We start from the raw sequence: 25,663 nt of genomic DNA, 5'->3' as shown, positions 1-25,663 counted from the left end.
AAGACACCACCTCTTCATATAGATCCCAAATGTTGCAAATTGAAAAATTGCTCCTGTAGGTCTCATTGCTGCCAAGTTAGGGAAATTAACCTCCAGTAGCAAGGATTTCACAGGATTACATTATTCTGTCACTTGTCTATAGATGTCTGTTTTTAATCATGTAGGTTTTGATTTAAAAAAAAAACACATTAAGTAGTTAAAATGCTTATTTTAAAAAGCAATGAATAAAAAAATCTAAAATATGAATTTAGCAAGTGCTCTGCACTATTTGTGTGTTTATGAGAGCCAGGATACCTCGTTGTCCAAGAAAAAGACAAATCTGATCACAATTATTTTTCAAAGATACCTAAACTGGCTGCATTTCCCTTCAAGAACTGTAATGGTCTACTTTTTACTGAAAGATCAGCAGTATTAAGCACATGAAGCATCTACTGAGTATAGTATCTCAGATTGCTGATCCTCCTCCAGCTGAGAAGCCTCCATTCTCATCTGCTTCATCTGTCTTCAAAAAGGTGTTATAAATTCAATTCTTCTGTTTTGGAAGGAATTGTGCTCCTTAAGTATGTGTAAAAGGTTCGGCAATATCAAGGCAAACTTAGTGCCTTTGAAGGTGAATGAACAGTTAAGTTCTTTACTCGATTATAGTGAAAACAAACTTCTATCACAACAGCTTTTAGTGGTATAAGTTACTCTGAGTTTGAACAACAATGTATTTATTTTAAAAAATTGTTGAGTAAATGTTAATTCCCATCAGAGTGAAGAGTCTTAAGTACGCTGCTGCTGATATGCTCTTTACATAAAAAAAACAAAGCAAGAAACACAGTGGCGCACACACTCTTCTTCATCCCTCCCCAGGTGTTTCCACTGCCAGAGAGCCTTTGCTTGTATTTTCAAAAGCAAGCAAAATTTGAACTTCAAAGACAAGCAGGTCTGGTAACTAGAAATATTGTGTCTACTCTAACCAGAGAGCAGAGCAGAGACTCAAACAGCCTAACAAAGGGGAAAGAGCAAAAAGCAAAAGGCTGGGGAGCTGAATGTCTCAGGAATAGATAATGGTATGTGGGACCTTCCATGGCTACATCACTAGTTCATTTCTGCATCAAGATCAGGGATGGGAAATAATTTTTGGTGGGGGGGCCACTTCAAAGTTTGGTAAGTGGTCAAGGGCTGCACTTTTCTGTGGAAGAGGTGTGGGATCTAGGATAAAGACTGGGTACAAAATGGTGCAAGGTTAAGGCACAGGGGTGCAGGAGACGGTGTAGGGTCTGAGAGGGTGTCTGGGTAAAGGAGGGGGTTGTGAGCTGGGGCAGGGGAATAAGGTGCAGGTTCTGGGAGGGTGCTTGGGTGCAGGAGAGGATTCTGGCCTGGGAGAGGTGTAGAAGGTAGGGATGTAATAGTGTAGTCAATTAACTGATTATCCAATAAGCAAATGATTATAGGTTAATGCTGTAGACTACACGTTTTTCTCCCTGCCCCCACCCCAGACAGGGACTTCTGCCACCCTGCTCTGCTGCAGCTGTATCAGAGGCAGCAGTATAGGATGACAAACAGTCTGTGAGGGGAGCTGGTTTTGAACTGGTTTTCCTTACAGACCAGCTCCCATCTGGCACCCCATGCGGAGTGGCAGGGAACTCCTTGGAAGTGGGCCCAGACTATACTGGCTGCCAACCCTGCCCCCAGGGACTGTAGAATAGTCGACTAACTGATAAGAATTCATGAGGTTACTCAACTAGTCAATTAACCAATGTTTATCATCCTTAGTAGGAGGCAGTACAGGGTCTGGGAGGGAGTTATGACCTGGGGCATTGGGGTACAAAGGGTTTGGATGGTAACCTGGGGGAGGAAGTTGGGGTGCAGGAGGGGTATGCATGCCAATAGGGGCTGAGGATTGGGCTGGGGGCAGGGATATCGCATGAAGCTTCCTCCCTACCTTCAGAACAGACACACACAGGGACAGCGCTTTAAACCACAGCAGCTGCGTGCCTGAAGATCCTGGCAGGGTGGTCCAGATCCTGTGGCTTGGCAGGCTAGATCCGGCCCCCTGGCCATATTTTGCTCAGCCCTGATCAAGATAGTACAGACTAAAAGTTGTTACCATCGGACATTAGTACTCAGGTCTACGTGAAGTGAATTCGGTCACGTTGTTGATGGGCTTCTTCCCCATAGCATTACTATTGACAATTGACCATAGAGAGAGATATACCCAGCCAGCATCACACTCCCAGATCAGATCAACAGACCATGACTGGAGGGGCTTGCGCTCTTAAAATGCAGTCTAACCAGTGATCTGAAGTTGCAAATTCCAGATGCAGCTTGGGCTCTGAAGCCTAGGAAGAGGAATAGATTCGAAAACCCAAGCTCCAGACAGAGCTACAACTTCAAAGTAGGTATGTAAAATCTGGTTTAAATCGATAGCCAGTTAAACATATTGTTTAACCAGTTAACTGATTAAAGGAGGTGACAGCTGGACCCCGCTTCCCCCCAGAGTGGCTAACCTTAACTGATATGCCTCACTTTAACCAGTCAAACTTTCTCATCCCTATTGCAAAGCTCTGTCTATACAGCTATTTGCAAGTCCCACAATTTTGAGAGTCAACCTAAGTTGGGAGACTCCCTCCCACTTACTCCAAAATGTTGTACAGGCCTACTCTAATTGGCCTCTCTTTACATACTATGTATGCTGCAGTGAAAACTTGCTCTGTATTTGCAGGAGCTGAAGTGGGAAACTCCAGTTGGGTTTGACAGAAGATTTCTCTGATGATCCATTATAACACTGAGAAATGCTTCTCTTTCCCCCCCACAATTTTCCTGTCCTATTATTTGGATTGTAAACTCTAGAGCACGGAATGTCTCTTAACATGCATTTGCCCAGTAGTCAGCACAGTGGGGTAAACATCTCATAATATCTAAAGGACCCCAGTCATATCCCAAATAATAATTAACCCCTCTGCATCTCACTACAACAAGGATGGTCAAGTAGATTTTGGGGGCCATAGCTGCAAGATTTTCACTATAATTTTGCATATCTAAAATGTCATCTCTAAAAGTTTTAGAATTCAAATATATTCCCAGCTCAAATTTAATTAAAACTTTTTACAAAATAAACAAAGTTACCATAAAAGTCCAAATAATAGTCAATCAATAGATTTGTTCACAAAGCAATCCTTGCCATAATTCCACACAAATCATTAAAACAATGAAAAAAACCAGAAAAGTCGTTCCTAATGAAGCAATAATTATTTTGTAATAAATCTATTGCTATCTAGTAAACATTAGACTTATTCCCAATAAACAGCACATGGTACAAGACTAACAGTATTGACCAGAGCCAGGAATATCGTCATTGCCAAAGCTGTGATGACCCTACCATCCCAATCTTATTTATAATTTACATTATCACTGGTTTAACTAGCCATTCCAAACAGATCCAAGAAGAGACAATCAACTATGAACACTACCCAGTTTCACTGTGAATATATTTTACATTATGTTCTCTAAGCATTAGGTTGAGATCCTACAGTTTGTTTTGCTGGTGAAAAGATTTGAGCCCTGGCCTGCAAATAAACAATTACTGAATTATAAGCTTGACATCTAACCTGGGAGAACAGAAGAACAAGTCAACTTTTCTACAAGCACTTCTGTCCACTCTCAGATGTGGGATCAGCTCTATGCACAGCAAGTCCACACCAGGCTTTGCTGTCCTGGACAATTATAGTGTACTCCTAGACGCCATGATTTGACTTTGTTATCCAAGCCATATCTTTCATTTAGTACGTAGAACAGTCTTCATTCTCCTGACTAAAGTGGTTTATTAATAGAACTGTTTCCCTGCATAGATTTCAGTAAAATCTGTCATACAGCTCTTTAAGCATTATGGAACACCATTTGTTGACATATTTTAAAAGCTTTTCTTTACTGCTGCTGTTTAAAACAAGCTAAAAAAAGAGATTTTAAAGCACTAGCCAGTAAATTAAAAACCTGCATAGGAGGCAGCCCTCTAATTACACATATCACTTCTCCATTTCAGAGGTTCTCCATATGGCCTGGAATTAAGTGACTAAGCAAGGAGGAGCCTCCTGCACGATTCTAACCTGGGAAAGCGTCCACAACACTTCCTGCACATCTTCCATGACAAGGAGATTCGGCACAGAATCCACTATGCTACACTTGCCTTTGGCAAATTGTCTTGCCTGATGATGAAAAAATCACTTCATCAGAAGACACACTAAACTTTTAGTTTATAAAATAGGGATAATGTCAAATTATCTCTATGACTGTGAGACTTAGGTGACCCTATAGAAAAACACCTGGCATACCTGCAGCAGCTCTCTCTTCAAAAGCCCCCTAGAATAAAATGGGAGGATCACCATACTAACAATACTGTCCTCAGAGACCCACATCTTCAGAATTGAGCCTGTGGCTATCCAACACTAGCTGAGGTGACGTAGGCACTGTATGCACATGTCTGATGTATACACTTACCAGAACAATTGCTATATCTCCAATGCAAAAGAAAAAGAAAACTGTTTTTCTTATAAGATCAAGAACACATATTCCCGCGCATCCAGAAATATAATCTATGCTATCATGTGCCGAAAGTGTCCGTCCGCTATGTACATTGGACAAACGTCTCAGACACTTCACCAAAGGATCAATGTCCACAAAACAGATATTAGACAGGATCACATAGAAAAAAACAGTTTCTTGCCATTTCAACCTGAAAGGCCATTGTCTCAATGACTTAATCACCTGCATCCTGCTTCAAAAACCTTTTAAATCTGCACTTGAAAGGGAATCCTCTGAACTGTCATTCATGCTAAAATTTGACACTTTACCCATGGGTCTCAACAAACACTCTAGTTATCTTACCCATTACAAAGATAGCTTCCCCAATTATCACCTCTAATATCATTAGCTCACAGACATTTACCTTCCCCCCCGCATCCCCCTTCTGTTCTGATATTTGATTTGTCCTTTTCATGTGTGTTCATTTTTTTAAATTGTATCCTTTGGTATATATGGTTGTGACTATTTTCTTCCACTATTTGATCTGAGGAAGTGGGTCTGGCCCACGAAAGCTCATCATCTAATAAACCATCTTGTTAGTCTTTAAAGTGCTACATAGTCCTGCATTTTGCTCCATCAGAAAGAGGCAGCAAGGGGGAGGAAGAGGAGCAAGTGCTGGGGGAGCAGGTTTAAAAGCTGGTGCCCCCAGCTTCAGCTCCATGGAAGGAGTCAGGGACTCATGGCAGCAGTCATAGAATCATAGAACCATAGAACTGGAAGAGACCTCAGAAGGTCATCAAGTCCAGCCCCCTGCTCTAGGCAGGACCAATTCCAACTAAATCAACCTGGCCAGGGCTTTGTCAAGCCGAGACTTAAACACCTTTAAGGATGGAGACTCCACTACTTCCCCAGGTAACCCATTCCAGTGCTTCACCGCCCTCCTAGTGAAATAGTTTTTCCTAATATCCAACCTGGACCTCTCCCACCTCAACTTGAGACCATTGCTCCTTGTTCTACCATCTGTCACTACTGAGAACAGCCTCTCTCCAGCCTCTTTGGAACCTCCCTTCAGGAAGTTGAAGGCTGCTATCAAATCCCCCCTCACTCTTCTCTTCTGCAGACTAAACAGACCCAAGTCCCTCAGCCTGTCCTCATAAGTCATATGCTCCAGCCCCCTAATCATTTTGGTTGCCCTCCGCTGGACCCTCTCAAAATGCATCCACATCCTTTTTGTAGTGGGGGGCCCAGAACTGGACACAATTCTCCAGATGTGGCCTCACCAAAGCTGAATAAAGAGGAATAATGACATCTCTGGATCTGCTGGCAATGCTCCTCTTAATGCAATCTAATATGCCATGAGCCTTCTTGGCTACAAGGGCACACTGTTGATGCATATCCAGCTTCTCATCCACTGTAACCCCCAGGTCCCTTTCTGCAGAACTACTACTTAACCGGTTGGTCCCCAGCTTGTAACTATGCTTGGAATTCTTCTGTCCCAAGTGCAGGACTCTACACTTGTCCTTGTTGAACTTCATCAGATTTCTTGTGGCCCAATCCTCCAATTTGTCTAAGTCATTCTGGACCCTATCTCTGCCCTTAAGCGTATCTACCTCTCCCCCCAGCTTAGTGTCATCCGCAAACTTGCTGAGGGTGCAATCCATCCCCTCATCCAGGTCATTAATAAAGATATTGAACAAAACCGGTCCTAGAACTGAACCTTGGGGCACTCCACTAGAAACCGACCGCCATCCTGATATCAAGCCGTTTATCATTACCCGCTGGGCCCGGCCTTCTAGCCATCTTTCTATCCATCTTACCGTCCATTTATCCAATCCACATTCCCTTATCTTGCTGGCAAGAATATTGTGGGACTACTGGGGCTCTTGTACATTTCAAAGGCGGAATGCCACGCTAGACCTTATCGACTAATTGAACAGTCGATGGGAATCCCATTGACTATTCAGTTAATTAACTGAAATTTAACATCCCTACTCTAAAATTTGACGTGTTGCGAATGGGCCTTAACATAGATGATAATTACCTGACACATTACAAAGACAGCCAAATTGACAGACCCAAAAAAGTACCAAGACATGAACTACTTCGAGACAGACCCAAAAGAGAAAATATCAGAACTCTTCTTGTTGTTACTTACAGTCCACAACACAGACCCATCCAACGCATTATACACAATCTACAACCTATTTTGGAAATGATCCCTCACTCTCAGAGGCATTAGGAGAAAAACCTATTCTTGCTTACAGACAACCCCCTAATCTGAAACGCATTCTTTCTGATAACCATGCCACACAACCACATCATAAGCCTCCTGAAACCCAGACCTGCAACCAAAAAAGATGCCAGCTCTGCCCACATATCTACACTGATGAATTCATCACTGGAGCAAACAACATAAGCCACAAAATCAAAGAGTCATTTGACTGCTCATCTAGTAACTTGATCTACGCCATCAAAAGCCAGCAGTGCTCCTCTGCTATATATATTGGTAAAATTGGACATTCTCTGTGGGAAAGAATCAATGGACACAAATCGGATATACGTAAAGGGAATACTCAGAAGCCAGTGGGAGAACATTTCTGCTTACCTAACCATAATCTAACAGATCTGCAGGTGGCGGTCTTGTCACAGGCCAGCTCCTCAAACCAAATCCACAGGGAAAACTTGGAATTACAATACATATACAAATTCAATTCACATGCTAATGGGCTCAATCGAGATACAGGATGGTGGAGTCTATCACTGAAGGTGCTAACAGCTTTCTGAACGGTATCCTTCCTACCTTAGCAATCTATCTACTGACTTGGATTTTTATCTGCTCAAGTTTAGCATCCTTTCTCCAGATACTTCAAGAAAAAAGGAGGGGGGAAGAAGGGTGGGAGACAGAGCATCTTTCTCTCCCCCATCCCCTTCTCCTATTTATTTCGAGTTTTCATTTCCCCTACTCATAACTCCGGTCATCTGAAGAAGTGGGCTGTGCCCACAAAAGCTCATGATACCATCTACATGTTTTGTTAGTCTATAAAGTGCTACCAGACCATTTGTTTTTTCCCCACCTTTTGATATTCATAGTAACTCCAGATTAGCCACTTAACTGACTCTTACAATAAGCAATTTCCTCCTTCCTTGTCTCCTCGCCCCCACCTTCTGTTCTATGTAGCTGACTCGTTAGTTTGAAATTGGTTTACTTTTTTCATTGTATCCCTCTGTTATATAATGGTCATGCCAATTCACTTTCAGACTATGATCTGAAGAAGTGGGTCTGCCCACAAAAGCTCATGATCTAATAAACCATCTTGTTAGTCTTTAAAGTGCTACATGACTGGTTTTTTTTGTTTTGTTTTGTTATTCCTACTCAGTGTGACTTTCTGCTCTGGAAGAAGGGGAAAGCTTCACGTGACCTTCCCACCCCCAGCCAATCTCTCAGCTCCTATTGACCGTAAACAAGCAGCCAGTAGGAGCTGAGAGATTGGCCTGGGAGATGGGGCAGCACAAGCCTCTCCCAGAGTTGAGAGCCACATCCAGGAGCAGCCTGCAGCTTTAAGCAGTCTAGGGCTGCAGCAGGCAGGAAGCCCAGCCTGCCTTGGGGGTGCTGGCCAGGAGCTGCTTAGGTAAGCGCATCCCATGCAAAGCCTACCTCTGGCACCCCTGCCCCTCCCGCATCCCCAACTCCCTCCCCCAAGTCACCATCCAAACCCTCTCTATCCTCCTGCCCTCTCTAAACTCCTTCTCAGACCCTGTACCCTCTCCTACTCCCCTTCCACAGGCCAGAATCCTCTCCTGACCCCACACTCTCTCCTTGACCCTAACCCCAATCCCCTGACTCAGGTCACAATCCCCTCCTTCACCCAAACTCCCTCTCAGACCTCACGCCAACTCCTGCACCCCAGTCTCTTATCCTGTGCACCCTTCTACATCGAATTGCCATCCTAGACTCCACACCTTTTCCACAGAAAAGTGAAACCCTTGACCACTTTCCAAAATCTTGGAGTGACCCCCCCCAAAAAAAACTGTCCACCAAAAATTATTGCATCTATATGGTTACTCAGATTGCCCTGAAATTTGTTATGGTAGCATGGGTTTCTGATACAGATCCAAATTTGGGGATATCTGAACAAGGGGCTCAACATACTGGACCTGAATAAAATAGTTTTCCTTAAAGTTAAGAGATTCTAGCATCCACATCTTGCTTACAGATCAAATAAGTGCTCCGTTGCATCAAGGTCTCCACCATTTGAAGGTTCCTCACAGGGTGCAAACTGCCATCAGTCCTTTGGTGAAACATCAAACTAAGACTTACTCTGAAAAAGGTTTTGCTGCTCTAGTTTCTTGGAAGCTTCTTACATTGAATGAGAAACTAAAGAATCAAACTGAGCATGTTCAGTCCAAAAGATTATCTGGAAAACTCCTTATTATAAAACTTGGGAATATCAATTCTACGCCAGGCACTGTAAAACTACATTGACATCACAGCAACCCAGCTGCACTGTGTATGATGCAGTAGTGTGGAGGTGTCCTGTGTCTTGCATCAGTGTGGCTAATGCATCTCACCGAAAGGTGACAGCCAAGTGAGCAGAAACATTCTCCCAGGAGCTAGGTCACCCCAAGTGCCGGGCTCAAGCACCTGCGTCTCTCACGGCCTTGCCCACACAGGCCAGTCCAAGAGCTGCTCTGGTTTTCTGTGGGCAGAAGATGATAAAGGCCCCACAGCAGTAAGCACTGGCGGGAAGGGGAAGATGACTGGCCTCGAGGGGGACAGTAGGGGTAGGGGGACCCGACATGGGGAGGGAAGAGGGGTGAGTCAGGAGCGGGGGGTCCCGTCGGGGGGGTCGGAGGGGTGAGTCAGGAGCGGGGGGGTCCCGTCGGGGGGGGAGGAGGGGTGAGTCAGGAGCGGGGGGGTCCCGTCGGGGGGGGGAGGAGGGGTGAGTCAGGAGCGGGGGGTCCCGTCCGGGGGGGGGGGAGGAGGGGGGAGTCAGGAGCGGGGGGGTCCCGTCGGGGGGGGAGGAGGGGTGAGTCAGGAGCGGGGGGGTCCCGTCGGGGGGGGAGGAGGGGTGAGTCAGGAGCGGGGGGGTCCCGTCGGGGGGGGGGAGGAGGGGTGAGTCAGGAGCGGGGGGGTCCCGTCGGGGGGGGGGAGGAGGGGTGAGTCAGGAGCGGGGGGGTCCCGTCGGGGGGGGGGAGGAGGGGTGAGTCAGGAGCGGGGGGGTCCCGTCGGGGGGGGAGGAGGGGTGAGTCAGGAGCGGGGGGGTCCCGTCGGGGGGGGGGAGGAGGGGTGAGTCAGGAGCGGGGGGGTCCCGTCGGGGGGGGGAGGAGGGGTGAGTCAGGAGCGGGGGGGTCCCGTCGGGGGGGGAGGAGGGGGGAGTCAGGAGCGGGGGGGTCCCGTCGGGGGGGGAAGAGGGGGGAGTCAGGAGCTGGGGGGACCCGTCGGGGGGGGGAGGAGGAGTGAGTCAGGAACGGGGGGGTCCCGTCGGGGGGGGGGGAGGAGGGGTGAGTCAGGAGCGGGGGGGTCCCGTCGGGGGGGGAGGAGGGGGGAGTCAGGAGCGGGGGGTCCCGTCCGGGGGGGGGGGAGGAAGGGTGAGTCAGGAGCGGGGGGTCCCGTCGGGGGGGGGGAGGAGGGGTGAGTCAGGAGCGGGGGGGTCCCGTCGGGGGGGGAGGAGGGGGGAGTCAGGAGCGGGGGGTCCCGTCCGGGGGGGGGGAGGAGGGGGGAGTCAGGAGCGGGGGGGTACCGTCGGGGGGGGGAGGGGTGAGTCAGGAGCGGGGGGTCCCGTCGGGGGGGGGGGAGGGGGAAGTCAGGAGCGGGGGGGTCCCGTCGGGGGGGGCGGAGGGGGGAGTCAGGAGCGGGGGGTCCCGTCGGGGGGAGTCAGGAGCGGGGGGTCCCGTCGGGGGGGGGAGGGGGGAGTCAGGAGCGGGGGGTCCCGTCGGGGGGGGGAGGGGGGAGTCAGGAGCGGGGGGGTCCCGTCGGGGGGGGCGGAGGGGGGAGTCAGGAGCGGGGGGGGTCCCGGCAGGGGGGAGTCAGGAGCGGGGGGTCCCGTCGGGGGGGGGGAGGGGGGAGTCAGGAGCGGGGGGTCCCGTCGGGGGGGGGAGGGGGAAGTCAGGAGCGGGGGGGTCCCGTCGGGGGGGGCGGAGGGGGGAGTCAGGAGCGGGGGGTCCCGTCGGGGGGAGTCAGGAGCGGGGGGTCCCGTCGGGGGGGGGAGGGGGGAGTCAGGAGCGGGGGGTCCCGTCGGGGGGGGGAGGGGGGAGTCAGGAGCGGGGGGGTCCCGTCGGGGGGGGCGGAGGGGGGAGTCAGGAGCGGGGGGGTCCCGGCAGGGGGGAGCCGGGAGCGGGGGGGGGTCCCGTCGGGGGGGAGGGACGAGCCGGGGGGGACCCGGCAGGGGGGGGAGCCGGGAGCGCAGGCCCGCGCGCACTCACCCGTCCCGCCATCTCGTCGCTGCTCGCGGCTCCCACCGCCCGGTCCCAGCAGCCAAACGCCAGCGCGTCAGGCGGCTGCGCATGCGCACTGCGGCCATGCGATTCCGCAGGAGCGGCGCAGAGCGCCCGGCATTGGGCGGGGCTACGCCCCTTCCGGCGGAGACGTCACCTCGTTACAGCATCGTTCTGTCGCGGTGATGTCACCCCGCCCGGGGCAGCGCTGCCCCGCGCCCCCTGGAGGCTCCGCGCCGCTTCCCTGCCAGGCTACAGCCCCTCCCCCAAGGCCTAATGACAGCAGCTCCGCCCTGTCAGCCCAGAGGGGGCCTGCGGGAGGAGGGTGACCAGGTGTCCGCTTTTGAACTGGCCAGCCCAGTATTTGAGTTTTCTGTGCAGGAAACAAATTGAGACAACACAGAACGCCGGGTCTTTTCTAATTAGCACGTTTTATTATTATCATGCTAGGACATGACTTGCGCAGGAGTATTCTCGCTCACTCGCCAGGCCTGAGCCATGCGCTACTGTGCCAATGCGCTGCGTGGATACCAGTGTGAGTACCTGCCTGGCTGGTAGACTCGCTCATCCTGTGTGTGTGTCTACCAGCCAGGCACTACGCACCTACGCAGTAGTGCTGAATATTTTCCTTTTATAAACGTACCATTCTCAACAGTGGTGTCCTTTGTCTAGCTTTCATCTTTCTCGTATCTCGCAGCGCTCTTTTAAGGTAAGGAATATTTGGCAGCTTTATCAAAAAAAGGTCACACAATCTAATGTAAAATATATGATGTACTGTAAGTAAACTTCCCATATCATGTATATTTTTTGGGGTCCACAAATTTTTATTAAGTATGTCCAGTAATTTTGTTGAAACCATCTGGCAACCCTACCGGGGATTGCTCTCAGTGTTACTGCCACCACCTCGTTCACTTGCTGAAACCTCGAACAGTGGTTCCATAGCCCATAGGGTTAGTAGATGTGATCGCCATTCTGTCTGGTGATCACAGCAAGGGGTTACCGTGGTCCACGGTGAGCAGGGTTCTTGGTCTTCCCAGAAGAGAAAAGGGGGAGGGGAGGTTAGAAAAAACGGGAAAGAGAAGGCGGGAGTTGCTAGGAGATGGAAGTCCATATAGGGGGACTCTCACTTGAGGGCTCTCCAAATCGCTTCTCCGAGAGAGTGGGCACATGGCAACCAGTTTCCTGAGGAAAACTGTCTTTCCAAAAGGGCGTGGGAGCTGTCAGTCGGAGGCAGCTGCTCACTAGTTGGATAGGAACATTTTGGTGTTTGTTACATTACTTGGGAACAGACATATAGTCACAGATTTATTTTGGTTAGGTAGAGCTCACACGCACACAAGACGGCACAAAAGGGTAGACGCTAGTTAAGTAATTTTAATGTGCTGCTGCTCCAGTCAACATCCAATAGCCTCATCTCAGAGGAGGTGGTGATAGCAGGCAGGCCACAGTATTGATATCCGTGAGGCAAGGTAAAAGGCTTCCATCATTTGAGACAAAAGGAAAAAAAATGTAGCACTTTAAAGACTAACAAGATAGTTTATTAGGTGATGATCTTTTGTGGAGCAGACCCACTTCTTTCAGAACATATTCTGAAAGTGAATTGGCATGACCAGGGCTCGACAAATACACTTATCTACTCGCCTGTGGTGAGTAGATTTCAGCTGGTCACCCCATTCACCAGCAGTCCACGCATGTGCGGTGCGGGGCTGGTGAGTGGTTTTTGCCACGATTGTCGAGCCCTGGGCATGACCATGTAACAAAGTAATACAATGAAGGAAATAAACAAATGATGTACTGACAAATCAGATATTAGAACAGAAGGTGGGGGTGAGGGGCAAGAAAGAGATAAGGAAGGAGGAAATAGCTTATCGTAAGTCAATAAGGGGCTATTCTGGAGTTACTACGACTATCAATAGGTGAGGAGGCTGTCTTTGTAATGTGTAAGGTAATTAGCATCTTTATTAAGGCCCATTTGCAAAGTGTCGAATTTTAGCACGAATAAAAGTTCTGAAGTCTCTCTCTGTAATCTGATGTTAAAGTCTCTTTGAAGTAACAAAATACAGGACTAGGTAGCACTTTAAAGACTAACAAGATGGTTTATTAGTTGATGAGCTTTCGTGGGCCAGGAAAGCTCATCATCTAATAAACAATCTTGTTAGTCTTTAAAGTGCTACATAGTCCTGTATTTTGTTTCAGCTACCCTAGACTGACACAGCTACATTTCTATCACTATTCTTTGAAGTAAGACGCACATTGTTAGGTCTTTAAGGGAATGGCCAGATAGATTAAAATGTTGACTTACTGGTTTTTCCCTGTGAAGATGTCTGATGTCTGATTTGTGGGCATTAATTCTTTGGCGAAGTGACTGAGCAATTTGTCTAATATACATCGCAGAGGTGTTCCATGGCAGCTGGAGGCGTGCTGCAAAGAACAACAGAGTTCAAAATGGCCACCCTTAAACGGGCAGGCAACCTTTTTTTTTTTTTTTCTCAAAAAATCTTTGGTGCTCCAAAAAATTATGTTTTGGTGTTCATCGTTCTTAAAAAGTTTAAGAAACACTGCCTTATTGTATGGGGAGTCACCTGGCCACGCCCTACCAATCACTGCTAAGCCTTAAGGACAAAAGGCTATTTGCATATGATTGCCCAGACACTGCGGCCTCCCTTAGAATCTTAGAACAGTGTTTCCCAATTTTATTTGGCTGAGGAACCCTGTTCAGCTTTTCAGAATTTCAAGGAACCCCTAGGTTTGTCAAGCAAAAAAAAAAGGGGGGGGGGGGAGGGAAAATCCCCACCAATGCATGAAAATCACATTCCTTCCCCAAGACCCCCTCCCACCCCCCCTTCCTTGAGGCCTCATTAGCTCTGTTCCCCTCCTCTCCATCACTTGCTATCCCCAGGCCTGGGGTGGGAATGAGGGATTTGGGTGTGGGAAGGGGTGAGAAGTACAAACTCTGGGAGGGAATTTGGATGCAGGAGAAGGGGCTGTTGACTCAGGGAGGGGGCTCTAGGCTGGGGAGTGTTGGGCTCAGGTGGAAGGCTGGGGTGCTGAGCAAACCAGGGCTTGTGCATGTGAGGGTGCAGGAGTTTGGGCTGGATATGTGAGGGACTCAGGGCAAGAAGGTTGTGAGTATGACGGGCTCAGGACACAGATCTGTGATGTGTGGATGGTGGAGGAATGTTATGACAGAAGACTGAGGATGTGGGGATGCAGGAGTTTGGGGATGTAAGAGGCTCAGGACGGGGGGTTCCAGTGTATGATAGGCTCAGATTTGGCGTCAGGTGGTGCAGGAGTGCTATGATGCTGCAGTGAAATGGGGGTATGGCCCCAATTGGGGGATTGTTGGCCTGGCTTCATTTTTAAATAAAATATTATGTCAAACTCAAAAGGTTTTAGCATTGTCTTTATTTATGAGAGGGGTGAGGAACCTGTTTTGAGTCAAAGGTCACTGACCCACAGAAAAGTTGGGGCCACACAAGTGAAATGCAAAAAAACCCAACAACCCTCCAAAAATCCCCAAGCCTCACTGATGTAGTCCCAAATGTGCTGGTGGGGGTAGGGGACAGAGTGAAAGTGGGTGCTGGGGCTGGGGAGAGGGTGCTGCTGGGTGGAAGGATGCTGGCTCAGGTGGCGGGGTGCTGGGGCAAGGTGCTGGAGCAGGCAGGTGGCAGGGTGCTGGGGTCAAGGACATGGTCCTGCTGGGCACTAGGGTGACTGGCAGGGTCCTGGGGCCAGGGACAGGGAGGAGACTTGGGTAAGAGTTGGACCTCCCTGATCTGGCACCCTCTGGACCTGCCCTGGTCTCAGATGAGGGATTTTTGGACCAGGGGAGGACATTTCAGGGCTCCTGGTTTCCCCCCCGCTTCCCCACTAGGCTTCTTTGCACCTCTATCCCCTGCAACCCAACTGAGCTGCCCACCCCTGCTGGTTCCCTGCACCTCCCCCAAAACCATCCCCCACAATCCAAGGGAGTGCAGCACCAGTTCCCTGCAGCCCCTCACAGCCCAGCTGAGCTGCCCGTCTGTTCTGTATGCCTTCCCCCATCCACCTCAGCCCAGCTGAGCCCTGTACTGGTTCCCTGCATGCCTCCCCCACAGCACAGCTGAGCCCCGTTTCCCTGCACCTCTCCCAAGCCCCGCAAAACTGCTGAGCCAAGAGCCGATTCCCTGCCCCTCGCTCCCTCCTTGAGTCTAGCCCCGGTTCCCAGCACCTCCCTCCTCCTGCAGCCAAACTGAGCTCTGAGCTCCATACACACACACGCCCAGCCCAGCTCAGCTCCCCGGACCTCCCCACTCTGCAACCCAGCTGAGCTCAAATTCCCTGCACCTTCCCCCAAACCATGCAGACATGCTGAGCCAGTGCTGATTCCCTGCCCCTGCCTCCCTCCTGCCCTCCCCTTGGCTGTGTCTACACTGGCAAGATCTTGTGCCAAAGCGGCCGCTCTTGCGCAAAAACTTGCTTCCTGTCTACACTGGCCGCATATTCTTGTACAAGTACACTGACGTTCTCATGTATGAAATCAGGGCTTCTTGAGCAAGAACTATGATGCTCCGGCTTAGGAATAAGCCCTTTTGCGCAACTGTTCTTGCTCAAGAGGCCAGTGTGGACAGGCAACATGAATTTCTTGCGCAAGAAAGCCCTATGGCTAAAATGGCCATCGGCCCTTTCTTGCGCAATAGAGCGTCCACACTGCCATAGATGCTCTTGTGCAAAAGCACAGCTCGCAAGTACAGGCAGTCCCCGGGTTACATACAAGATAGGGACTGTAGGTTTGTTCTTAAGTTGAATCTGTATGTAAGTCGGAACTGGCGTCAGCCGCTGCTGAAACTGATCAGTTTCAACCGCGGCTGAATCTGGATGCCAGTTCTGACTTACATACAGATTCAACTTAAGAAACCCAGGTGTCCCCAAGTCAGCTGCTGCTGAAACTGATCAGCGGCTGATTCCAGGAAGCCTGGGGCAGAGCAACTCTGCCTCTGGCTTCCTGTAGTCAGCCGCTGGTCAGTTTCAGCAGCGGCTGACTTGGGGACGCCTAGGGCAGAGCAGCTGGGGTGCTGCTGGGTTGCTCCAGTAGCGCGGCTCCTCGGCGCTACTGGAGCAACCCAGCAGCACCCCAGCTTCTCTGCCCCAGGCGTCCTGATTCAGCCGCTGCTGAAACTGACCAGCAGCGGCTGAATCAGGACGCCTGGGGCAGAGCAGCTGGGGTGCTGCCGGGTTGGTCCGGAGCGGCGATGCGGGACCAACCCGGCAGCCCCCAGCTGCTCTACCCCAGGGGTAGGCAAGAAAAGCCTGGTCTGCTGGGGGGGGGGCACTAGCTGCACCCCCCCCCCCCAGCAGACCAGGGAGACGGGGGTGGCGGGACCGCCCAAGTCCTCCACGGCTTTGCTCCGTCTCCCTGGTCTGCTGACCTGGGAGACGCAGAGCAAAGCCGCAGAGCACGTGGGCAGCGGGACAGTCCAGGCGCACCACGGCTGTCCCACTGCTGGCGTGCTCCGAGGCTTTGCTCCCCATCTCCTTGGTCTGCTGGTCAGACCAGGGAGACAGGGAGCAAAGCCTTGGAGCACGCCCGCAGCGGGACAGCCCAGGCACACCGCGGCTGTCCCACTGCGGGTGTGCTGTGAGGCTTTGCTCCCCATCTCCCTGGTCTGCTGGTCGGGAGACAGGGAGCAAAGCCGCGGAGCACGCCCGCAGGGGGATAACTCAAGCGCGCCCGGGCTGTCCCGCTGCGGGCGTGCTCCAAGGCTTTGCTCCCCGTCTCCCTGCAGACCAGGGAGACGGGGAGCAGCTTTTCTCGCCCCAGAGGACGGAGGCAGCGGACCGTGGTGCATCTGGGCGTCCCGCCGCTCCCGTCCTCCGGGGCGAGAAAAGCCCCATTCGTAACTGCGGACTGCCTGTACTGAATTCATGTGACTTGTTTGGATGTACCACTGCGGCAGCCAAGTTATTAATAAATATCTTATAAACCTTTACCTTTTCTCTCTGCTGCCATGTCTCCTCCCCTTGTTCCATCAGCTCCCCTGGTGCCTGCTGCCCCCCAACTCCTCACTCTCCTCTGCTGTCCTGACTCCTACCCTTCTCACTGCCCTCAGCCTTCCTGAGACCTGCCCCCCTCCGCCAGCCCTTCTCTCCCCCTGTGCCCACTCCTCCAGTAGCCCTACTCTGATCATGTGAGCTACCCCTCCTCATCCCCTCTTCTAACACCTCCCTCTGCAAACCTGCCCTGCGTCTCTCCTCTGATGGTGGTCCCTCCACTGCAGGTGTCTGCCCTTCTGCTTCACCCCCAGAATCTCTTGGCACCTGTACCTTCTCTTACCCCTGCACCCTCCTGATGCCTCCCCCTTCCACCTCACTTCCCCCACCCCTTTGCTCCCTTTTTCCCTGATGCCCACCCCTCACCACCCTCTGCCCCCGTTCCCCTCATGCCCCTGTGCCCTCTCACATGACTTGCTCCATCCTGGCCTTCCTCATGCCCACCCCTTCTTTCAAGCCTTCTCCCAGCACCTTCCCCTCCCCCCTCTTGCCCCCAATGTCCTTACCTTCTCCCCTCCCAGCATCACCCTGTCCCCCTCCCACTGACACCTCCCCTCTTGCCTTTTTCCTCATTGTCTGCACTTGGCCCCTGGCATTTGTCTCTCCTGCACCCCTGTCCCTTTGGTGCCTTCCCCTCTCTTCCCCCTCTCCCCTCCCCCTCCGCACAAGCCCCTTCCTCTCCCAGCCCTTCCCCTTCCTTCTGCCTTCCACTTTGTGAGGCTGAATTCTGCGGTCTGTCCCCAGACTCCGAACCCGCAACTCAGCCACACGGCGCAACACAGCACCCAGCAGTTTTAAAATCCCGGGACGTGACGTTATGTCACTCCCAGGCATCTCCCCACCCACGGGTTTGAGCACGCCACTCAGGGCAGCAGCAGCCGGCAAGGATGAGCTCAGTGAAGGTTGCGCACGGCAGGGACGGGGCTGGAGGAGAGACGCTCTGGGGCTAGGGTGGGAGGACGTGCAGGGGAGCCGGGGCCCACTCCAGCTCTAAATATTGGTGGAACATGAGCACCACAGGCCCATACAACTCGCTGCCCATGCCTCTGCTGGCTAGCCGGCTCTCTCTCTCTTTCAGAGGGGGTGGGGGAGTGTTGGCTCCTCCCGGAACCCCTAGTTTTGCTTCGCAGAACCCCAGGGTTCCCCAGAGCACCAATTGGGAAACACTGCCTTAGAAACATAGAACACAAGAACTGGAAGAGACCTTGAGGGGTCATCAAGTCCAGTCCCCTGCCCTCATGGCAGGACCAAGCATTGTCTACATCAGGGATACTCAATGTTGGAAGCCCCGGGGGCCACAATGATACACACATGCCGAGGGCTGCAACTTAAGTGTGGTTGCATACACATGCAAATATATATGCAAATATATGCAAATATCTTCTTTCACACGGACAGGCATGAATACATAGATTAAGGCAAGACTACACAACACACGGGGCCCATTTAAGTCAGTTCTGCTGATATAATAAAATGCAATATTTACCCAATTTCCACCCATATGACAGCACTTTTAATGAGCAATGACAGTCCAGGAATTTAACTACTAAAACGCATCTCAACAGAAGACCATTATATTGACTACTTTTTTGTTTTAGCTCCCATCCATGGGCTCCAAACAAATGGGCCGTGGGCCACATGGGGCCCGTAGGCCGCGTGTTGAGTAGCCTGGGTCTAGATCATCCCTAATAGATATCTGTCTAACCTGCTCTTAAATATCTCCAGTGATGGAGATTCCACAGCCCCCCTAGGAAAGGTATTCCAGTGTTTAATCAACCTGACAGGCAGGAAGTTTTTCCTGATGTCCAACCTAAATCTTGCTGCAATTTAAGCCCATTGATGCTTCTCCTATCCTCAGAGACCAAGGAGAACAATTTTTCTCCCTCCTTTTTATAACACCCTTTTAGATAGCTGAAAACCACTATCATGTCCCCTCTTGGTCTTCTCTTTTCCAAACTAAACAAGCCCAGTTCTTTCAGTCTTCCCTCATAGCTCATGTTTTCTAGACCTTTAATTATTTTTGTTGCTCTTCTCTGGACCTTCTCCAATTTCTCCACATCTTTCTTGAAATGTGGTGCCCAGAACTGGACACAATATTCCAACCGAGGCCTAATCAGCCCAAAGTACAGCAGAAGAATGACTTCTTGTGTCTTGTTCACAACACTCCTATAAATGCATCCGAGAATCATTTTTGGGGTTTTTTGCCACAGTGCCATGCTGTTGACTCATGTTTAACTTGTCATCCACCATGATCCCTGAATCTTTCAGCAGTACTACTTCCTAGACAATCACTTTCCATTCTGTATGTGTGAAAGTGATTATTCCTTCCTAAGTGGAGTACTTTGCATTTTGTCCTTATTAAACTTCATCCTGTTTTCCTCAGACTATTTCTCTAGTTTGTCCAGATCATTTTGAACCTATCCTCCAAAGTGCTTTCAACCCCCTGATTACTTTCATTAACACATTTAAAAAAATCACAAACTATTCCTTATTCTACATGTCTAATATTACACACAAGAATGATACACACATCTAAATAAGATAAACAGAACCATGGATCATGACATGAAGATTGATAGCTTACATGAAATAAGCTGCTCAAAGCACCTTTGAGCTGTGTATATTTATGTCTATAAAGGGGGTGTCTGTCACACAGTGGTATAAATGTATCCTTCCCTTTGGTAATTCCAGTCAGTTATTTCGGTGGTATATGGCTTCAAAGATTTAATGCAAAGTCTTGTGCCATTACAAAGTCTTGGAGCATCTAAGTTTCTTAAAAGCATGATTGAACATCCATCTTTCAAACACCAAGATATGTTGTGGCATACCATAAGGAATGAGTCAATTCAGAAATTCGGTGAGATATTGAACTGCTTCATTGATATCCACAACTGTGTCAATTGATTGTAGCACACAGTCTGTCGAGGGGCTTTTCCTTGAATTTCATAATTAGTTATGAATGCTTTCATTTTTCGGAGCTAACATAGCACATTCACACAACCTTTTTTTTTAATAGTTGTTTTGAATATTTGGAAAGATTTTGGTCTTGAGTATTTCTATTGTATCCACAACATTACAGAAATATTCTAGAAGTATAATATTGGAATTTGGTTCAGTTGGTAAGTTTCCATTTCCCAAACTTATTAGTTTAAAAGCAAAATTCCCAGTGTCTTGTTGCAAATGAACTCTCATATTGGTTGTAAGATTCAATTTATGAGCTTTAACCCAAACTAATGAGGATTTTAAACATGCTTGCAGTTCACCGGCCATTGTGCCTCTAGGAATAACTGGCAACGTTTGGCAAAAGTCACTAGCTAAAACAACTGTTATTCCATCCATAATTTTCTGATTTCCTTTTATGTCTAATAGAGTTCAGTTTAACGCTTCCAAACCATTCTTGTGGATCATTGTGGATTCATCCCAAGTGATAATTTTATATTCTTCTACTAATGTTGCAGTACCAGTTCCTTCCTTAAGTGGATTCTCTGCTTGGTGTAAGTTTAAAGGCCATTTTACAAAAGAATGAGCAGTGCAACTTCTGCTAAGCAATGTTGCTGCGATTCCAGAAGCGGCTACTGCAATAGCAGTTTGGGAGTGTTTACGTACTTTGTCCAACAGCAAAATTGTACAAATGTTTTTTTCCAGTTCTACCTGGAGCATTGTCGAAGCAAACGCCTCACTCAGTTTACGCGGCTAAACAGACAGTTTTATTGGCCAATAAAAGCAAAGTGAGCTAAACGTGGTCTCAGCAAAGCTGGGTCCAGTAAGGCTACCTAATACAATCAATCCTAGTATCTTTATACCCTTAACCAAACAGTCTGACGTCAGGGCATCCAATTACAGAAATAATCAATTAGACTAGGAAAAACAAAGCCTTATTAACATGATGGCGGACAGGTACGAGGGAGTACCTCTCCTCTCTGAACCAGCCCAATTAACACATTCCAATAGCACATCTGTCTTGGCCTGGCGCATGGGGTGATAGAAAGTTCACTCTGGCCTACGTGCAAAGACAAAAAGCTGAAATGGTTTCTGTTATACAAGATGGCTTCTAGCTAAACATAAACTAACTTCATCACATCAATAAAAAAAAATAACTGCCCTGATTTGTTTTAAATTGAGTTCTAAACAGTATACAAAACATTTCATTGATCATGCATCAAAAGGGGCTCCTTTTCACTGACAAAAACTTCAAGTTCACTCACCTTGTAACTTGTTTCCCTGAGTATTGCTCTGCTCAGTCAGTCTTCTAGAATTAGGTTTGGCCTATCAAGACCTAATTCATTTAGCTGAGTCCATCTGTCTGTCTGCAAGTCTGTTTGTTCAATAACTCCTCTAAAATGGTGAGAGCTAGGGCCACCAAATTTGGTATGCAACTCCCTCTTTCCCTAATGTAAAGCAAAGTCAGGGTTTGGTTGTGCCAGAAAAAACGGGAAGTGCCGTGAATGGGACTGTTTTCCGGAATATGAAAAGAGAAAAAGCAGAGAGAAGGAATGTGATACTCTCATGGCCATTGGTGGCAGTTAGCGCAGGGAACAGCTATACTGCAGAGTGACCACTGGGGACAGCTGCACCAGTAAGACCAGGGCTACTCAACTTTGGAAGCCCCAGGGGCCACAATGATACTCACAGCACGTGCCAAGGGCTACAACTTAAGTGTGGTTGCATATACATGCAAATATATGCAAATAGCTTCTTTCAAACAATGCCCCAGGCGCTCCCGGCAACTCCTCCCTGAAGACTAGAAACGTCACCACCCTGTACCCGTCTGTTCCAGGCAGCCCATCCGCTTGCGTCTTTCAATGCTCACCCTGCCTGGGAGACACCTTGCTGTTACAGAGTGTGTTCCCAGTAGAAGCCATGTTCAAAGGATCTCACCCACAGGCCACGTATTGAGCCCCCACATAAACCCAAATCGCACCACGGGCCATAAACAAACAGGCCACGAGCTGCATGCGGCCCACGGGCCACGTGTTGAGTAGCCCTGAGTAACACAGTGGCCAGCTACAAACAGGGCTCTGCATGTCTCCCTGGGGACAGCCTGTGACCCATGCTTTAGAGAAGATGAAAAAACTTCACTAGATGGGGAGGGCTCTGACTCAGGAGAAAATTCTTTCTTGACTCCCAGTATGGTGACGATTTAGAATCTGAGCATGTGGGCAAGACCCAGCAGCCAGATATCTGGGAAAGAATTCTCAGTAGTGACTAAGAGCCCTCCCCATCTAGTGCCCAATTTCTAGCTGTTGGGGCTATTTGCTGCTAGCAGTCGCAGATCAGCTGCATGTCACTGTGGACAGTGTCACTATCCCATCCTCTCCATAAACATGTGAAGCTCAGTCTTGACACCAGTTAGGTTTTTTGCCCCCATTACTCTCCTTGGAAGGCTGTTCAGAAACTTCACTGGTGATTAAAAACCTTTCTTTAATTTCAAAACTAAGCTTGTTAATAGCCAGTTTATAGCCATTTGTTCTTGTGACTGCAGTAGTGGTGTTACATTTTGGTTATTGTAGAAATCAAGTAGTTGATAGCATTTTTATTGACTACTTGATTATTGGATAGGGGAAGGCACCCCTGCTCAGTCCCAGCCCATGCTGGGACCAAACCCCACTGCAGCTCTACAGTTTAAAAGGCAGTAGGAGCCAGACAACCTGCCCCCTGGGTCCTACTGCCTTTTAAATTGCAGAGCCTCAGCCGAGTTTGGTCCCTCACCCAACATGAAAAATCTCAGACAAGCACAAAATGTTTCTACATCTTCCACTTTGTTTCAAGAACTCTCCTTCCAAACATGGACATCTTGACGTATCACCCAGCTCTCATATTTCCATGCTTAAATGGGCAGATAGGGTATTAGATAAGAACAGAACATACGAACGGCCATACAGGGTTGGACCAACAGTCCATCTAGCCCAGTATCCTGTCTTCCGAAAACGGCCAATATCAGATGCCCCAGAGGGAGGGAATGCAACACATAATCCTCACGTGATCCCTCCATAACACATATTTCCAGACAAACAGAGGCTAGGGATACCACTCCTACCCATCCTGGGTAATAGCCATCGATGGACCTAACTTCCATGAATCTGTCTAGCTCTTTTTTGAACTCTGTTAAAGTCCTAGCCTTCACCACATCCTCTGGCAAGGAGTTCCAGAGATTAACTGTGCGCTGAGTGAAGAAAAACTTCCTTTTGTTTGTTTTAAACCTGTTGCCTATTAATTTCATTTGGTGACCCCTAGTTCTCATATTTGGGAATAAATAAATAACTTTTCCTTATTCACTTTTTCCACACCAGTCATGATTTTATAGACCTCTATCACATCTCCCCTTAGTTTCCTCTTTTCTAAGCTGAAAAGTCCAAGTATTTTTAATCTCTCCTCATTAGGTAGGCCATATTGCCAGCCTCAAGTGTTTAAAAATCATGACTTGTAGCCCAAAGAATCATGAGACTATCATAAAAATTATTAGATTAAAAATAATAATAAATGCTAATAGAAATAATAAAAATAAATAAAATGAATAATAAATGCAAAATATTTTCTATTTTTCTTCTGGTTTCTGAGTATTTAGGAGAACTTAATGAAAACAGAGAGTCTCTTATAAACACCTCCAGGAGTTGGGTATTTTTAAAAAATGCCCAGAATGGTAAGATTTGCAATATAATAGCAAGAGTGGACAACACTGGGGCCAATAAAGCCAGTGATGCATAGAAAACTGGGTCCCAGGCATGTCCCCTGACAGGTGTTCCCACTGCCACTTCTCACCCACTCAGAGGTCTTTTGAAGCCAGTCTACAAATTCCTAAAAAAATGGCAACTGAATACAGGGGTGGATGGGGAAGCGGCAGGCATAGTCTCAGAGTGGGCCACAGTTAAGGAAGGCATCAGTGGAATAACATCAGCACAACTGGGGCCACACTTTGGTTAGTGGAAAGAAAATGGGTATCTTTCCGCTTTCCTTTCAAACAGTGCAGTGTACAATCTGGGGGTGAGGTGCAGGAAGCTTACGCCCCTTGAATACTTAACAGAAGCTGGGCACAAAGAGGGGAGGGGCAGGGCAGAAGGAGGGGCAGGACAGTTTTGGGTGTGTGGGACACTGAAGAGGACAGGGCAATGTGGGGGGCAGTGCAGAGTGTGGGGGTCACTGAAGGGGTGGGGGTCAGGGCAGTGCCAGTTGTGGGGGGTACTGAAGAGGGCAGGGTAGTGTGGGGGGCAGTGCTATGTGTGGGAATCACTGAAGGGGTGGGGGTCAGGGCAGTGCCAGGTGTGTTGGGGGCAATGAAGGGGTGGGGGTCAGGACAGTGCCAGGTGTACCGGGGGCAATGAAGGGGTGGGGGCGGGGCAGTGCCAGGTGTACTGGGGGCAATGAAGGGGTGGAGGCGGGGCAGTGCCGGGAGTATTGGGGGCAATGAAGGGGTGGGGGCGGGGCAGTGCAGGGAATACAGGGGGTAGTGCCGAGTGTTTTGGGGGCAATAAAGGGGTGGGGGCGGGGCAGTGCCGGGTGTACCAGGGACAATGAAGAGGTGGGGTGCGAGGCAGTGCTACGTGTATTGGGGGCAATGAAGGGTGGGGGCGGGGCAGTGCCGGGTGTACTGGGGGCAATGAAGGGTGGGGGCGGGGCAGTGCCGGGTGTACTGGGGGCAATACAGGGGTGGGGGTAGGTCAGTGCTACGTGTACTGGGGGCAATGAAGGGGTGGGGGCGGGGCAGTGCCGGGTGTACTGGGGGCAATACAGGGGTGGGGGGCGGGGCAGTGCTACGTGTACTGGGGGCAATACAGGGGTGGGGGCGGGGCAGTGCTACGTGTACTGGGGGCAATACAGGGGTGGGGGCGGGGCAGTGCTACGTGTACTGGGGGCAATACAGGGGTGGGGGCGGGGCAGTGCCATGTTGTGACAGACCGGGCCGTGTCTGGGCACAGCTGAGGGCGTCCACTCAGGGCGAATTGCTCAAATCCGGGGCTCCTTACAGCACCCAGACTGGTGACCTCTCCAAACAGGCCACAAACCAGTCTCACAGAGCGCTTCAGCTGCCTGCCTGAAGCCTCACGAGCAAAACCCCTCCGACACCCCAGCAATATCCGTGCCCCAGATGGCCCCGGGCCTCATACACAGGTGAGGGGTCCTAGCACCCAATCCCACCTACCCCGAACACGTCCTGTCCAGTTCCAAGAAACCAGCCACAGATCCCTGGTCAATTTACCCCCTGGACCTTACCCACAAATCTCGCTGGGCCAATCCTTTAGAATCTATATCTAAAGGTTTATTATCACAAGAAAGAAAAGCATGAGAGTAAGGTTGTTAAAGGATAGTACGTTACATGCACCGAAACTCCCAGTCCTCGATGCAGGCTTTAGCAGAGATGTTACAGCTGCTGGTTTAAAAGTTCTTGTTGCACATCCTAGCATCAGGATGGGTTCACAGGTCTTCCGGGCTCTTCGATCCCTGCACTGCTGCCTCTGGGATGAAGTGCTGAGCTGAGAACAAAATGGCATCGACCACATGGCCTCTTTATACCTCCTTCCTGGCCTCTTCTTGTATGCAGCAGGTCATCTGGTCAGAGGCCAATCTCTGTGTTTCCTGCTGGCTGCTCTCAAATGACAGCCCCCATTCTTTGGGTGTGTCCTTGGCCCATCAAGTGCCATTGTCCCACAGGGCTTCACTACTCAGCCTGTCCATAGCAATGCTTAACCACATTCAG

The 25,663-nt window shown here is 49.6% G+C and overlaps 1 protein-coding gene across 3 annotated transcripts in view; it reads right to left on the bottom strand.

Annotated features, from left to right (window-relative positions):
• NSF (N-ethylmaleimide sensitive factor, vesicle fusing ATPase) overlaps positions 1–11,084 on the bottom strand; it is a 162,931-nt gene extending 151,847 nt beyond the window's left edge. For 2 of the 3 annotated variants that reach the window (XM_075911369.1, XM_075911370.1), the window contains exon 1: positions 10,930–11,084. In XM_075911369.1, the coding sequence (XP_075767484.1) occupies positions 10,930–10,941 (12 nt within the window). In that variant the 5' untranslated portion in view covers positions 10,942–11,084. Of the gene's footprint in view, positions 1–8,718; positions 9,077–10,929 lie in introns of those variants that run through there. The other variant, XM_025181455.2, reaches the window with a different exon arrangement.
• Between the last annotated feature and the right edge of the window lie 14,579 nt (positions 11,085–25,663).

This window comes from Pelodiscus sinensis, chromosome 29, assembly GCF_049634645.1.
Source record: "Pelodiscus sinensis isolate JC-2024 chromosome 29, ASM4963464v1, whole genome shotgun sequence".
Taxonomy (NCBI): Eukaryota; Metazoa; Chordata; order Testudines; family Trionychidae; genus Pelodiscus; species Pelodiscus sinensis.
This window is presented reverse-complemented; position numbering and strand designations above follow the sequence as displayed.